This window comes from Aspergillus steynii, assembly GCF_002849105.1.
Source record: "Aspergillus steynii IBT 23096 chromosome Unknown P170scaffold_1, whole genome shotgun sequence".
NCBI classification, from domain to species: Eukaryota; Fungi; Ascomycota; class Eurotiomycetes; order Eurotiales; family Aspergillaceae; genus Aspergillus; species Aspergillus steynii.
Genome location: NW_020194398.1, coordinates 5,293,280 through 5,307,991, shown reverse-complemented (window position 1 = coordinate 5,307,991; position 14,712 = coordinate 5,293,280). Strand labels below are relative to the sequence as shown.

Below are 14,712 nucleotides of genomic sequence, written 5' to 3'. Positions count from 1 at the left end.
GCATTGCCGGTCTCCATTCTACTAAATCACGGTTTCCAGAGGAACTGACAGACACAGGCTAGCCCGGGAGTTAGTCGGCTTCAAGGCACTATGTACTATTTATAGTTAGAAGTTCCGATCAATGGAATAATTCAAAGGAGCCGGCATGGAATGTTCCGCCAATCATATAGACCAGGATGCTTGCAGCAAGATCAATGCTTTGTTACTATGATTTTGGCAAGTAATACGCCAACTTATGAACGAGACATATCTTATAAAGTCTCCAGCACAGCGCTCAGTTGTCCTAAATGTGAAGAAACACACTGTCATATAACGGAGAAGATATGTCAGGTCAACAGGCCTGAAGGGCAGTAGTATTTGTGGTTGACAGCATGACATGCGACTTCACAGCAGATAAATCTGAACCTGTTGGTAGAGAATCCCCAGTGTTGAATCTAGAAAGCAGTCCAGAAGCTCAACACTTTGTCATAGAACCCAAGACATAAACAGTATAATTATCAATCACCTCACAGGAATGTCTCTCCAAAGAAAAAGAAGCAAAACAGGAGATAGTGGAACATGACACCCATCCACCATAGACCACACACGACGAATATAAAGATGAGATATTGAGAGATGACCAGACAGTCTTCTGACCTGCACGAGAGAATGTCTACCATGTGTTTGCTGATATGTCTGCAGGTGAACAGTTAGAAGAGGGGTATAGGATGGAAAAGGCAAGACTCACACTGCAGCCATATTAATCACAGGCTCCTTTGACTCTATGAAATGATGCTGAGAAGTGACCCTCGATAAACGTTCAAAATATTTGGAATCTTTTCTTTGTAGACCAGAGGGAATAAATAAGGACACTCTTGACGGGTTTTGGACGCAGAGCGATGGAACCTTACAATGAAGGATAGATGCGACGGAGGCATCTTAAGCAGAGCCAATTGACTGGTTGTCCATTCCTATATACTCTGGATCTCATCAACTTGTTTTCACGGAAGATCGCGGCCATGAAACCCGCCATGTGCAAGGGAGTAGAGTGGTCGGTGACGTGATCTTTTCGGAACCATCCGTTATCAGAGCAACCAGCGTTCATTCTACTGCCTATAATCAGTTGTAAGCCGAACTATCATTGGCAGTAGACTCTAAGACTATAGACATGAGCACCGAGGTTCAATGGGCTTCATTGTCATTTTAGCCACAGCAGATATAGTCTATAGTCAATGTCCGAGACTCATTCAGTTTCATCGTTGAAAAGAGTCTCATGTCAAAGCTACCTGAAATGTACATCCCTTCTCGACTGGAGGGAGAAAAGCGATATGAACGTGGCCAAATTTGCAGATTCAAGCGACGGATTGACCCACCAGCGCACTGCTCAACTATGCATTCTCTGTCACCCTGTGCGTTCGTACAGCCTCGAACTTGTCTGGTGCGTGCTTCTCCCAAGCAGACAGCCCATCTATAGACGGTCAGTAAAAATCTCTCCATGGCGTCATAGAGGAACCGATCAACGAACGCCTGGAGGATTGACCCCCGCAAGTGTGGGGAATGGCGGAGTGACGCCGTTTATCCGACCATCTCGGATAACCAACGACAGACAAGACGGAGAATTGCAATCCGGAGGAATGGAAACGGAGAAATGAACAGGCCTCAACAGGATATAAATACATCTGTCGTCGTGTCGACAGGACCAGAAGTATGCACAGTAGTTGTGGTGTACAGTATATGCCAAAATGAAGCCCTCCGCCCTACTAGCCCTAACCCTAGCGACAGGAGGCTGCGGCGTCAACGTCCCCGAATCCTTCCTGCGGTCCATCCGCTCTCCTCGCCCATTCCACGCCCAGGACTCCCCCGTGCGAAACCAGACCTGCATCGCGGAGAGCCACAACGATGACACCACCGACGATTCCGATTACATCCTCCAAGCCATCAACGCCTGCAACCATGGCGGCCATGTCATCTTCCCCCACGGCCAAACCTACCGGATCGGCCAGGCGCTGAACCTCACGCATCTCTCCCACGTCGATCTGGACCTGCAAGGTGCCATCCAGTTCTCCGACGACCTGGCCTACTGGCAAAACCACGCCTTCGACCTCGAGTTCCAGAATAGCACCAGCTTCATCCTGCTGGGTGGTCGCGACGTGAATCTCTACGGCGGCGGATCGATCCACGGAAACGGCCAGCCCTGGTGGGATGCCTACGCGCAGGACAAGAACATCCGACGGCCGATCCTTCTAGCTACGGCGGGGCTGCATGGTGGGTCGGTTTCGGATCTGCAGATGCTCAGTTCGCCGTTCTGGCATAATATCGTGATGGACTCGACGGACGTCGTGTTCCACAACATCTACATGTACTCGGTCAGCGACAATGAGAACTTCGAGAAGAACACCGACGGCTGGGACACGTACCGCTCGAGCCGGATTACCATCCAGAACTCGACAGTGAACAACGGAGACGGTATACATCCTCCCCCTCCCAAACCCTCAAGCTAAGTAAGGGAACGACAGACTGCGTCAGCTTCAAGCCCAACAGCACCGACATCACCGTGCGCAACATGCACTGCAACGGCACGCACGGCATCTCCGTCGGCAGTCTGGGTCAGTACCCGTCGCGCGTCGACTACGTCGAGAACATCCTGGTGTTCAACGTGAGCATGTACAACTCCTCCGAGGGCGCGCGTATCAAGGTCTGGCCCGACGCCTACTCCGAGAAATCCACCAGCCTGGTCGGGGGCGGCGGCGGCGGCCTCGTGCGAAACGTCACCTACGACACCATGTGGTTGGATAATGTCGACTACGGATTGACCATCACCCAGTGCTATGGGCAGGACGACGAGGAGGAGTGTTTTAAGCATCCGGTGGGTTTATGTCCCTACTCCTTCCGGGGTTGGGGTTGGGTCGGCTGGACTGGGCTGGACTGGGCTAACGATGTGTGATGTGTACAGGCGAAACTCAACATCACGGATGTCAAGTTTCACAATATCCGTGGGCGAACGAACCGTGTCTTTGCACCGCTGGTGGCGCATCTGGTCTGCTCCAGTCCGGACACGTGTTCCGGCATCTCGGCGCAGGATGTGGATATTCGGTCCATCAACGGGTCGAACTTGGTGACGTGTCGGAATATCGATCGGCAGAAGCTGGATCTGAACTGTGTGGATTGGAGTAAGGGGTATAATCCGGCTTAGAGTTGGGAGTATGCAACGGGCGATGGTGATGGTGCAATATATACCAACGTTGGGATTTATGATAAGACGATAGAACAGGGGCTTGGGATGAATGTCTACTATAATACTGAGATCGATCCGGTTCAGATGAATATGAAAAGGCTGAAATACAACGTAGTCGACTTAGCATCAGGAAATAATGGCGGATTAGTCATCCACAAGTACGGAGATCGGCTGGGACCAATCCCGCGTCTCCGGGTGTCTCTGCAGACCATCTACGCACTTCCTCGCCTACGAAAAGGACCGACGGGTGATATTCTAACGAAGTCGGAGAATAGACAAACAGAGATTGCCTTTACTTGACTGAGCACGCTGATCATAAGTAGCTAGTTGAACACATCTGTATCGCAACCCGGAGTCTTCCGGATTAAAGCGAGATCAGGCATCACTTGTCAACGCACGTGGGGATGCTTGACTTTGAGCATCGTCATCATTCGTGCTTGACGCTGTGCCGCCTTCTCCCGCTGGCCCCGCGCAACGCATGTTCTTCGCAGGCTTATCATGCTTGGCAGCGCATCGGGACGGTTCTCGCTAATCTTCATACCTTGCTTCGGAAGCTGCTCGGCCTCCTCGCATTCGCCCTGGTCCCTGTATGTCGATGCCAGGCTCGCCATACTTGTCAGCGTATCGGGAAACGGTTCGACCTTCTTCAATTGGCCCTGACTCAAGACCGTCGACGCCTTCTTGTCGAGACTCCCTTGATCTTTGTCATTCGCCCATGTCAATGCGTGGAGGGAGAAAGCGTGAATATCCCGGGCAATATGCTTGAGCAGCACATCCAGATCCACCGTAACTCCCTCTTCTTCTGGCCAATTGCACAGTGGGCATCGCTTGATCTCCGGCGGTGTGGCTTTCTTCGACAGCTCGGTCAAGACTGGGATCTGGTCCGGTGAAATACTGGCTGCATGGCAGGACTTCGTGTGCTGCACGAAGGTATTCTTGTCGCCGAATCGAGCGCCATTGCCACATGGAAAGCAAGTCCATGTCACGCTGCTGTGATCCTTCAGCACATGCTCTCGCCAATCTTCCTCTAGTGTGAAAAGGACATCGGGCTGATCGCAACCGGCCACAATGCAAGTGTACGGAGCCAGGTCATCTGCAATGTGTTCCCTCCACCTGTCGTCGTCTGCCATAATTGCGGGAAGTTTTTCGCAGCAATACGGACATTGAAAGTCATGCCCATTACCGTCGAGTCGAGGCGGACGCGGATAGTCTAGATCGATTGGCGCCGTTGAGTCTTCCGGCATGGATACAGCTGCGCTGTTTATAAATCGATATGGTCTGGAGCTAGGACCCTGGCGTTGTGCATGCAAGAAGCGGTTTCGGCGCTTTAGGTTACAGCGTACCAGTCGCAATTGGACTTCGTTCAATCTCGAGTGTTCTTCCTGGAAGCAACGCTTCAACCGAACAAGCAATATTCCGACCAGGTGGTCCTCCAGTTCCTGGAGCTCCGTTGCTTTAAACCACAGGTCGGCCTTGAGCAATTGTGAGCGGTCTCCGGGGCGACGAATGGAAGCCGCAATCTCAAAAAGTTGATTTTGCATCATCTTGATGTCGTACATTGACTGTTGCAACAGTTCTTTGGGTGGATCGTTCGTATCGTAATCGTCTTCTGGCTGATCGTCGGAGCTGGACTCATCGGATACGGATTCATCGGAAATGGAATCATCAGAGCCGTACTCATCGGGACTGACATCATCGGAGCTGGAATCATTGATCGTGGGAGATAGCTCTGGAGTTTGATCCTCATCCTGGGAGGAAGCAGGGTCTTCTTCACGATGGTGACTGGGCGGAGTATCGTGTGGTTGATTCAGTGTCCGGTATTTGTCGATCACGATAGCGAGCAGGCGCAATGAATTGGCGATTACGTCACGAGTTTCCGGCATGGCGGCTAATCTTGAGTCTAAGGAAGCTCGTCCTGGGGCGCAGGCTCCTGTTTTTGAAACCCACAAGTTCATTTGAGCAAGACGATTCTCAACCCACTCACTTTCCTGGAGTGCCGGGACTTCAAGGCACTGCCTGAAGCGTTGAATGCACTGCCGTGCCGCGCTTTCGATCTGATAATCAGTGTCCATGGCGTCCAAGGCGGTTTGCCCACGGTCTGTTCACTCTGTGCGATGAGGGAACCCGTTCGAGCGGAATCAGCTGAAGGTGGAAGCAAGGCATATTTAAGCTGTCGGATTGCATGGAGGGATCCGAAACGCGGAGGTTTGGAGGCGGAAAATGCCGGCGTCAGCCCGGGGAGTGCAGGCCTGATATGTAAGGCACCATTCCTTGCAAACGGCCGTTTGTTGTGGTGGGCATCTCAACGCCTACTACACCGCTCCTAGACAGGTTGATCCTCATCTTGACACCTACTCCTTTGCGGGTCGATCGCCCCTATTCCGACGTTTCTTCAAGCCGGGCCCCAGCCTCCTAGATTTCGCAAAACAGCAGGAACAAATACGGCGTGCATCTCTTGCTGTTGGCCTGAATCGCGGATTCTCCTAAAGATGGCACAGCAGCCCACCTATCTCCTCGCTCCGAACTTCCACTGGAAGCCGGAAACCTGCCCTATCCAGCTGGGCAGTATTATTTCGAACCCGCTACAACCCCAGACTATTCTGACAACCGTCGATGCGGCAACATTGCAGAGTTCCTACCCACTAGTCGAAACGTTCAACAGTTACGATCGAACCAGCACCCTGGCAACCCACCGCGACGTCTCGATGGGCGTATGGACAACCTTCCTTCAGGCAGTATCCGGAAATATCGCGGGCGAAGGAGGCAGTGGCGTGCAATCGACTTACAAGATTGATCATCTCGAAACAGTGTACTTTGTTGCTCACCCTGACCGAAAAGAGATTCAGGCCCGCCTGGATGCTCCCAGCGTTCAAGAAATCACCAAGGCTGGCCGGATGTTGGCGCTCAGGGCACCTGTTTACATGATCACTGGTCGTATGATTGCGAAAGGATTCACCGTCAATGCGGAACACGATAAACACCGTAATGGAGAGATTAGGGTTAGCGGCAGTGCACCCTCGCCCCTTGCTCCGGTGGGCTTTGGGGGTAATCTAACCAACGCTGCCAGCACCAAGCAAGGGCATAATTGGCGGGCTGGTGACGATCTAGTCTTTGCATATCAGCTTCTGGAAATAGAGTGCAAGGGCTGGAAAGGCCGGAAGCTTGAATATCATGACTTCAGGAGCAAGGATACCCTTTTGGGCATTCATGATGAAGAGGAGTCAAGCAAGAACGTGGATGAGGTTGAAGGATTCATCATTCGCGAAGTCAATGCGAGCACTTTGGCTCGTGAGATGAAGGGAAGAAATATGGCCGTGACTGAGGTTGGAGACGCGGGAAACCGAATCACCTGTATTTATTCAAAATGAAAGTACCCAGGTAGTGTCTAAATGACAGATGCTTTTTGTCTATCAGATCCAGCCTTAGATAATGCGCTTCCCAGCATGGCCCACCGGTCATCCTCCGACTTGCCCATCAAGTCCCAAACCTTCAAGTACCGATATCCTGCCTGTAGTGTCTCAGAGGACAGAGCCAAGAATAATTCACGCATTCCCCGCAGTTCCCGTGCTATATCCTTGATATCATGGAATGGCTTATCGGGGGTCTGAGAACTGGCGATTTCTAGAAGACAGCCTGCTATACCGGCTGCAATGGCGGTGGCAATGGATGTTCCTGACTGGTGTTTGACATTATTATCACCCGAGCCGGGCCACAGAGAGGGGACATCTACCCCAAGAGTACCGAAAACGAAACCATCGTAGTCGCATTTTGGTGGATTGAAATCTTCAAATCCTCCCTTTGAATTCGTTGCGCGGATCGATATGACAGAGTCGTACCGAGCAGGATACATTTCTCTGTCGTTGGCCCCGTGATTAGAAGCCGCAGCAAAGAATAGAATGCGATTTTCGCGTTCCATTACGACTTGCTTAATGACGTGATCGACGCACGGCTTTTCGTTTAAAGAGCCAAACGACATTGAGATGATATCGGCTTCACAGTCTCGACTTGCCCACAAAATGGCCTAGATAGATGGTTTAGTAGGTTGGTCTGTAACGGGCGCCTAGGAACACGAACCTCTGCTACGTGCGTGCTGGATTCCCCAAGTTGATCTTGATCTCGGGCAATGCGCGCGACATAGATATCAGCTTCGGGTGCACATCTCATGACAAGAGACACCAGATGAGTGCCATGTCCATGGCAATCTTGTGGCTGGGCAGACCCATCGACCCAGTCCCTCCATCCTTTAAGTCGCTCCGTGTAAGGTCGGATAGAAAACATATGACTTTTTTCATCCAGCCCGGTATCCAGGATCGCGATACGTACCGGTCGCCGGGGGATGTCTAGCCCGCCTGCCGGTGCTACTTGATCCAGTTCTTCATGAAAGCTATCCAGGCGCGAAAGCCATTCCTTAGCTTCTCTCATGCTTTTAGTGCACCTCGTGTTGGAGGATAGGATATCCAGCGGGGCGACTCCTGCGAAATCATCCATCCATTTCGTGCCTCGTAGAAGGCTCTCGAGCGGAAGCAGAACTTTCTCATACAAAACATTTCTCCGTCGCTGGAGTCTCTGCTTCTGTTCGGAGGCAGACGATCCCTCGATATAAGGATCGAACTGGTCAGGTTCCAGGCAATGACGAACTGCGCTCATGTAGTCTGGATATTCAAAATCCTCCCATCGGCTCATGTCGCTTGTGTATTCTAGGGCAGTGAGTAGCTCGCTATTCACTTTGGCAGCTAAAGACAGTGACTGCTTGTCGTTGTCGCAGAATGGAACACCCATGGCTATCTCAACTAGCATAACACCAAGCCCTATAATCTTGGGGTGCTTATGAACCATACCAGCAATGTCAATTTCATCATCGCAAAAGGGTCCTTCTTGATTGAGATGTACCGATACATAAGGCTCAGTGGTAAAAATATGAATCTTGCGCTTGGAGGGATCACTTCTTCTCATAAACCGCACGACATCGCTGGTCCACATGATATTCATCCATTCTGAGTCGTAGTACTGCCAGACCGAGTAAGCTATTATGTAGGCTAGTATAAGCTTCATCCGGGCTGTCAGACGGGATTCGCTGAGAATGCTGGCTAAAGGAATAGCAGGCACATGATCTATCCTGCGCTTGAGATTCTCAAAGGAGTGTTCAAGCTCCCCGTCTTGTATAGAGAGGCAAAGGCGCCGGTTGGCCGCGGCGGTAATCCAATCACAGAATCTGCCTTCTTCGACTGGCGCCAGAGGGCCTGCAGGTACGATACTGGCATGCTTATCTCCACGGCTACTGTTTGGCACAAGCAGCTCTACATCCTGCCAGCGGCTGAGCTGTGACTCGTTCGACAAAGGCATAGACGAGAAAAGCATGTCAAAATGCACCAAGCCGTCATCGGTCGCTAGTGTAGCTGGTGACTTTAGCAAGAGGCACATTAAATGTTCTCGGTGCGTGCTCTCTCCCATCTCGTCGCTCTGGCAGGTACAGTGCATTTGCTTGCGTATCGTCTGGGAGGCGAGTTCGTTGGCATATCTCGAGACCCCTGGTGGAATGGTTCTTCTCAAGGCAGTGACCCCATGGCTCTGATCGCGCTTCAGTGCCTTGCAATCGCGGTTGAATTCGTGGATATCATAAGTGACCTGGATGAGAGCGCTCGATTTTGTCGCACGCTTGAGTCCTCGTCCGATTCTCCTCCGAGCATGTTCATAAGATCTTCCATTCACGTTCGATCTTGTTACCTTCTTGAGGAGGGGGTACTCATTGTCTGGTACTGGCCTTGGCAGCTGGATCGAACTTGTTAGTCTTCCTTCGTGCGAAATACGAGATTCCGTCATACTCACATTGCAGATGACTTCTATATCTCGCAATATATTGAGAATCCGCAATCGGAAGCCGTCCTCCTGGCCCAGACCGGTCATGCCGATGTTCTTGGAGAGTTGAAAGAGTTCATTCCCGAACAATATGCACGATCCTTGCTGGCGCCTAGTTCTCAGCGAAGTCGCGATACAAGAGACCTGGATTATGGCACAACGTGCGAAAGTCATCGGATCCTCGGTCATCTTGGTGGCACGGTCTATTTTGTCGCTTGTTCTCTTGAGCAAAAGGGAGGATACGGCACAGCGTCGGCTTACAGAGGTACACACGACGATATAGATGATCAACTGTCAGCGAGACACTAGGAGAAGTATCCAAAATCGCACACACCCATGCTTGCCCAGAGCAGAAGAGGAGTCTTGTGGCCCGGCGGAAAAGGGATGGGGGAAAGAGAGAGAAATTGGTCTTCTATCAAACGCACAAGAGCAAGGAAGGTCTTCATTGAACTGCAAACAAGAGATGCGAAAACAAAGCCAAGAAGACAGACAAAAAAGCCCCTCCAGATAACTCCTTTTTCTGAGTGATTTTGGCCTCCAGTTCCAAGAACAAAAGACTGCCCAGCATCAGCAACCCCAGTAGAGTGATTACGCCACTTCAACAAGAAGTATTCTATACTCCGTAAGACGTTAAAGGGCGTAGCGGTCCCACTCCTGGCACACCGTATACTTGGCATATCCGGCCAGTATAGAAGTAAAGACTTCAATCCAGCTGCTTTCGAGGAGACCGGCGAGGAGGTCCCATAAAGTTAGGCTACGGAAAAGACCTCTATAAGGCACTAATCTACTGACAACCATTATCCGATAGGAGCCGGACCACCCCTAACGTGCCCCAGCAAGGGAGTACATATTGCAGAATACCTATAAGGGATAGCTACTAAATAGTAAAATAAGAAGGAATAAAAGTCATAAAAATTAGCACGTGTATTTTTGGATAAATCCCCTGTCTTAACCCGTGTCGATCATTTACAAAAGAGAAAAAGTACACACTCCGCAGGACACGCCAATCCTCTCCATTCGGAGCCACAACGGCAGCTCCACTCAACAACCAGGGAAATCTCCATTCTCCACCACCATCCGGTCATTGCGCAAGTGTCCGTTGGCAAATGAAACGCTTCACACTCGTGTCCTGTGACATCATCGTATTTTCTGTCCCTCCGACGAATTCCAAATCCCTCATTCATTCACCCATCCCACCATCCCGCTTCTTACTCTTATCTCTATAGAATTATACCGTCAGCGTTAACACTTGACTTCTTCCTTCTTTGTAAACATAATGCCGAGCTTTCGGATCCTAGACATGGCCGGGCAAACGGTAGGTAATTGTTCTTTATTTGACGGGGTGACTATTGTACCTGCTAATCGCGAACCAACTCAACGCTCAGGCCCAAGGCGATCGCAAACACCAAGAAGACCGCTACACATGCATCATGCCGGATGAGTTCTCTCCACCGCAAGGCGCCCAGATCGCCTATTTCGCCGTGTACGATGGACAGTACGTTCTGTTCCCTTCGTTCCTGACCTCCTTCTCTGCTCGCAGTTCTGCGCCGATGATTAAACAGAAACACGTCTAATGTGTACGTCCGTCCAGCGGCTCCGACGAAGTCTCCGAATTCGCGCGCCAAAGTCTCCACCACCGCATCGCGGATCGCGAGGAGTTTCGCGCCGGTCAGTTCGACAAGGCCATTGTGTCGGGATTGAAGGATATCGACGACGAGCTGTACGAGCGGTTTCGCGGCGGGAGCGACGAGTCCGCCATGTGTGGGTGTACGGTTTCGTTGTGTCTGGTCGACCTCACGGGGGGCAGTCTGCTGGTGGCCAATCTGGGGGATTCCCCGGTGATTCTGGGCACGAAGGATGGCGACGGGTATCGTGTTGTGAGTTGTTGGCCTCGTTTCCTTTTCTCTGGGGTGGTTGGATGGGATAGTCTGGCTAATGGCATACTGCGGTCTAGCAACGGCTTTCTCAGCTGCATTCACCGACTAACGACGATGAGCGGGATCGCATCTTCTACGCCGGCGGGCAGCTGAACGATGTGAGCGGGGAGGAGAGGCTGGGTGCTGTCAACATGACGCGCGCGCTGGGGGATCTGCAGCTTAAGCGGCCGTTGAACGAGGCGACGGTCGATAAGGGGCTGGAGATTGTGGCGGGGACCTCGCCGTCAAAGGATACGGAGGATGACTTTATGTCGCGGATCCCGTCCATGAGGGTGAGGAGACTGTCTAGATCTAGTGGTAAGCAAATCTTGATTCTGGCCAGCGATGGCGTCACGAATGCGTTGGACGACGAGAGACTGGTGAAGCTGGTCGGGGCAATGGAGAAGGAGGGACATGCGGCGCGGGACATTTCAAGGGCGACGATCGACCTGGTTGGTAAGGAGAAGAATAGTGATAATTGTACCTGTATCGTGGTGGTTCTGGGGTATGAGGAGTGAATTAAAGGCTGGATGGCTGGCTATCTATGTCGCTATAATGATGCAATGTGCTATGATACGATAAACGTTTGGACAGAATTCGTAATCTCGCTGAGCTGCGTCTCGTCGCTTCTCTTACTTCTCGATGGTCTCTACAACGTTGGTACAAGCACCTTCATGGAAGTCCAAAACCTCTTGGTACCTTGCACGCAAACCTGTCAGTCAAATTCTACCTTGTGCATGTGGAAGGGAGGGGACGAGGCACGTTCGAGGGGAGACATACATCTTTTTCTTCCATTCGTCTGCCGGGAGCTCCGCGTCGTCGTAAGACATGTCGATTTGCCGATCCGCCACGGGCTCGTCTTCTGGCTCATGGAAGTTCTCCATATAAGGATGGGCTAGGCCGCTCTCGGCCGTGATTCTGTTGTCCGGGTCTAACTGGAGCATCTTCTCGATTATATCGACCGCTTTTGCGATTCGTCAGCTTTGCCTTTCATCAGAGCACTCAAAATAGGGTAAAAAACTAACCTTCCTGTTCAACACCCACAAAGAACGACGAAAGCGGGCGCGGCTCGCGCGGAGGTAATGATTCCAGGAATTTCAAAGTCTTAATATAGAGAACATGAGCATTAGTCGACATTGACAATGCTGAACAGAGCAAGAGGGGGGACGAACGTTTCTGCTGTACACCCTGTCGACCAATTCCGCTGGTGGATTACCCAGTATGTGCGTGATGATCTTGAACTGATCGATATGGTCTTTCCCGGGGAACAGAGGCGTCCCACGCAGCATTTCCGCCAATATACATCCAGCGCTCCAAATGTCGACTGCGTAGCTGTAGTGCTGCCACGTCAACATGACCTCCGGGGCCCGGTAATATCGCGTCACCACATAGCCGGTCATCTGGTGGTCTTGCTGGCGTGCGAGCCCAAAGTCGCAGATCTTGAGGTCACAGTTGTCGTTGATGAGAAGGTTCTGGGGTTTCAGGTCTCGGTGAATTATGCCGGCTGAATGAATGTATTTCAATCCTCGCTAGGCGGGTAATTAGTGTGATGATCGAGCTTCGGGCGGAGGAGTGGTAGGCATACCAGAATCTGGTAAGTGAAAAACTGGACGAATTGGCTCTCAAGCGGTTTCGATCGGATAACTTGGTAGAGGTCGGTCATCATGGCTTCTGTGACGAGATAGCTGTGTGGATTAGCGTCGTTTACGCTGTCGGGAAAAGGCACCGGTACACACATGTCCTCTGAAGGCGAGATGAAAATATCTCTCATATTGATCAACTGCGTCGCACATTAGCCGCGATTCATTCATCATTTCGCTTCTCTCTTCGCGTACATTCTCGTGGCGCAAGCCATTGAGCAGATGCACCTCTCGAAACGTGCGCTTCAAAATAGCAACATTATCAAACGGTTTTGCGATCTTCTTCAGAACCACCTGGTCCTTGGATATGGAGTCGTGCGCCGAGCTACCAAAACACCATCGTTAGTTAGCATTGGGTCTCTTTTTCTCGGGACAACGGTGCGACGAATCGAGATGCAAGACCTACCAAATAACACCAGAGGCACCAAAGCCCTGCGGTTCGAGTTGTCCATACCTAACATTACACCAGGTGAGCTTACCTGCTCCCACCGCGTGCTGGAAGGCAAAAGTTGGTGATTTTACCTGTCGGTGATTTCATAATTGGTCCCGAGGACCTGGACGCGGACGAAGTCAGGCATGATGGGTTTGCTTTCCTTGATTCCTGCTTGTCTTCTGTTGCTGGGAAGTCAAGTGGTCTGTTATTGCGTGGGAAATGGCACGTTTAACGAGGGGCACAAAGGAGGGGAACGGGATGGAACACGAAAGTCGATGGGGTATCTATGATGTTATTCAAGTCGTCCAGGTGGGTCCTGGCCGACCAAGTACCTTAGTACCTCGCGGCGTATGTCATCGGCACCAGTGATCGCCAACAGAGCGGGCCCTCCACTCTTGAGATAAATTATTATTGGCAAGAAATCCTTAGTTTTTGACTCCATTGGTTAGAGGCCCACGTTTCCATCGTCATTCTCGTCCACAATAGGTGGGATTGACTCCCGCTCTCAGGCAAACAGATGGTTGGTCGGTGACTCAAGAACTTGTCCCCACCGAGTTGTGGCTGTACTCCGTACTTTGTCCAAGAGGCACAATAGTAGGTGCTCGCGATGCAAAAATGGCACTCGGTGATCGAACTGATGGAGTTCGATTAATGTGGGCTCTGCAGGGTAGGAGGAAGGAATTGTTTGGAGGGGTCGGAGGGGCTGCAGCCAAAGCAAACGACAAGTCACGTGAGTGGATGCAATCTCGCATGGAGAGATTCGATGGTGAAAAATGGTAATCCAGATTTCAGATGTGATGCTTGCAAAAGTTGACAGGGTTGATGCCGCATGAGTTTTGTATTTCGGAGCTTTACTTAATACATCACTTGGGAAAAGCGGATTCAATCCTCAATTATGGTTGAAGTATAGTAGTGGGAAGAATGTATACAAGACCGCGGAGTATAAGTATGTGCATCCATTTATTTCCCAAGGCCCAGAGCGCCCTTCACCTTATCGCCTCTGCATGGAAGTCCGGTTAGATATGCGGAATCAAGAAGTCTGACCTGAACTCTACGGAGTAGAACTTACACAGACTCGGTAGCCCCGCCATGCTCGTGGTTATCGTGAGCCCGCTGACCCTTGTCAAACGCCTCCTGGGGTCCCGACTTGCCCTCATCGGACTGGAATCCCCGAGCGATGCGGTCCGTCGTATCCGTAGCGGCCTCCTTGGTCTTGTCCTGGGTGGACTTCATGGAGTCAGGAGTGAGTTCCTCCTTAGCCTCTGCGGGGGGTGTTAGATGTGATCGCTGATTATCAAGAGACGGGGTTGGCTCACTGGTGGTGAAATCTTTGCGGCCCGAGTCAGACATTTGGAATGACGAGTTGCTTTGGTAGGACTGTGAAGTGAAGACCTTGTGAATCTGTTGTTTCTAAATTCCGAGAGGCAGGCAGAATGGCGGACAGAAGACATCTTTTATAGCATCCTTCCGCCTTGCTTCTCTATCATCCGGGCTCATTATTGGATGACGCAGGTAGTAATACCCATGACGTTTGATCCATGTCACACTTCTAGTCTCCCAGAGAAGCTGGGGTAGGACGAAGAAGCATCGTATGATGAACGCGGTAGAGGGCAATTGAGTTTGGGTCTTTCTTGAGGGAGCAATGACGTCATT

At 51.2% G+C, this 14,712-nt stretch overlaps 7 protein-coding genes across 7 annotated transcripts; 3 read left to right on the top strand and 4 right to left on the bottom strand.

The window, feature by feature from the left end:
• Positions 1 to 1,721: 1,721 nt before the first annotated feature.
• On the top strand, positions 1,722 to 3,290 carry P170DRAFT_399588 (extracellular exo-polygalacturonase-like protein; the record flags this gene model as incomplete). The annotated part of the gene is made up of 3 exons (XM_024846286.1): positions 1,722 to 2,445; positions 2,496 to 2,845; positions 2,933 to 3,290. The coding sequence occupies 3 exons, from the start codon at positions 1,722 to 1,724 to the stop codon at positions 3,170 to 3,172; spliced, it is 1,314 nt and encodes a 437-aa protein (XP_024710750.1). The 3' UTR covers positions 3,173 to 3,290.
• Positions 3,291 to 3,504: 214 nt separating this feature from the next.
• Positions 3,505 to 5,354, bottom strand: P170DRAFT_432984 (tetratricopeptide repeat protein). Its single transcript, XM_024848382.1, has one exon. The coding sequence runs from the start codon at positions 5,284 to 5,286 to the stop codon at positions 3,604 to 3,606; it is 1,683 nt and encodes a 560-aa protein (XP_024710749.1). The 5' UTR covers positions 5,287 to 5,354; the 3' UTR covers positions 3,505 to 3,603.
• A 349-nt stretch (positions 5,355 to 5,703) lies between these two features.
• Positions 5,704 to 6,582, top strand: P170DRAFT_421996 (uncharacterized protein; the record flags this gene model as incomplete). Its single annotated transcript, XM_024847402.1, has 1 exon — positions 5,704 to 6,582. The coding sequence occupies one exon, from the start codon at positions 5,704 to 5,706 to the stop codon at positions 6,580 to 6,582; it is 879 nt and encodes a 292-aa protein (XP_024710748.1).
• A 17-nt stretch (positions 6,583 to 6,599) lies between these two features.
• P170DRAFT_443232 (S8 family peptidase) lies at positions 6,600 to 9,259 on the bottom strand (the record flags this gene model as incomplete). The annotated part of the gene is made up of 3 exons (XM_024850519.1): positions 6,600 to 7,235; positions 7,289 to 8,983; positions 9,041 to 9,259. The coding sequence occupies 3 exons, from the start codon at positions 9,257 to 9,259 to the stop codon at positions 6,600 to 6,602; spliced, it is 2,550 nt and encodes an 849-aa protein (XP_024710747.1).
• Positions 9,260 to 10,264: 1,005 nt separating this feature from the next.
• Positions 10,265 to 11,518, top strand: P170DRAFT_506042 (PP2C family serine/threonine-protein phosphatase). Its single transcript, XM_024854349.1, has 4 exons — positions 10,265 to 10,385; positions 10,456 to 10,565; positions 10,662 to 10,947; positions 11,025 to 11,518. The coding sequence occupies exons 1-4, from the start codon at positions 10,347 to 10,349 to the stop codon at positions 11,502 to 11,504; spliced, it is 915 nt and encodes a 304-aa protein (XP_024710746.1). The 5' UTR covers positions 10,265 to 10,346; the 3' UTR covers positions 11,505 to 11,518.
• Positions 11,519 to 13,309, bottom strand: P170DRAFT_399587 (map kinase). The gene is made up of 9 exons (XM_024846285.1): positions 13,149 to 13,309; positions 13,033 to 13,080; positions 12,822 to 12,951; positions 12,723 to 12,766; positions 12,572 to 12,671; positions 12,159 to 12,515; positions 12,012 to 12,090; positions 11,767 to 11,950; positions 11,519 to 11,685 (listed from the first exon to the last, which is right to left on the bottom strand). The coding sequence occupies exons 1-9, from the start codon at positions 13,202 to 13,204 to the stop codon at positions 11,619 to 11,621; spliced, it is 1,065 nt and encodes a 354-aa protein (XP_024710745.1). The 5' UTR covers positions 13,205 to 13,309; the 3' UTR covers positions 11,519 to 11,618.
• Positions 13,310 to 13,935: 626 nt separating this feature from the next.
• P170DRAFT_506040 (heat shock 9/12 family protein) lies at positions 13,936 to 14,629 on the bottom strand. Its single transcript, XM_024854348.1, has 3 exons — positions 14,376 to 14,629; positions 14,129 to 14,321; positions 13,936 to 14,059 (listed from the first exon to the last, which is right to left on the bottom strand). The coding sequence occupies exons 1-3, from the start codon at positions 14,407 to 14,409 to the stop codon at positions 14,020 to 14,022; spliced, it is 267 nt and encodes an 88-aa protein (XP_024710744.1). The 5' UTR covers positions 14,410 to 14,629; the 3' UTR covers positions 13,936 to 14,019.
• Between the last annotated feature and the right edge of the window lie 83 nt (positions 14,630 to 14,712).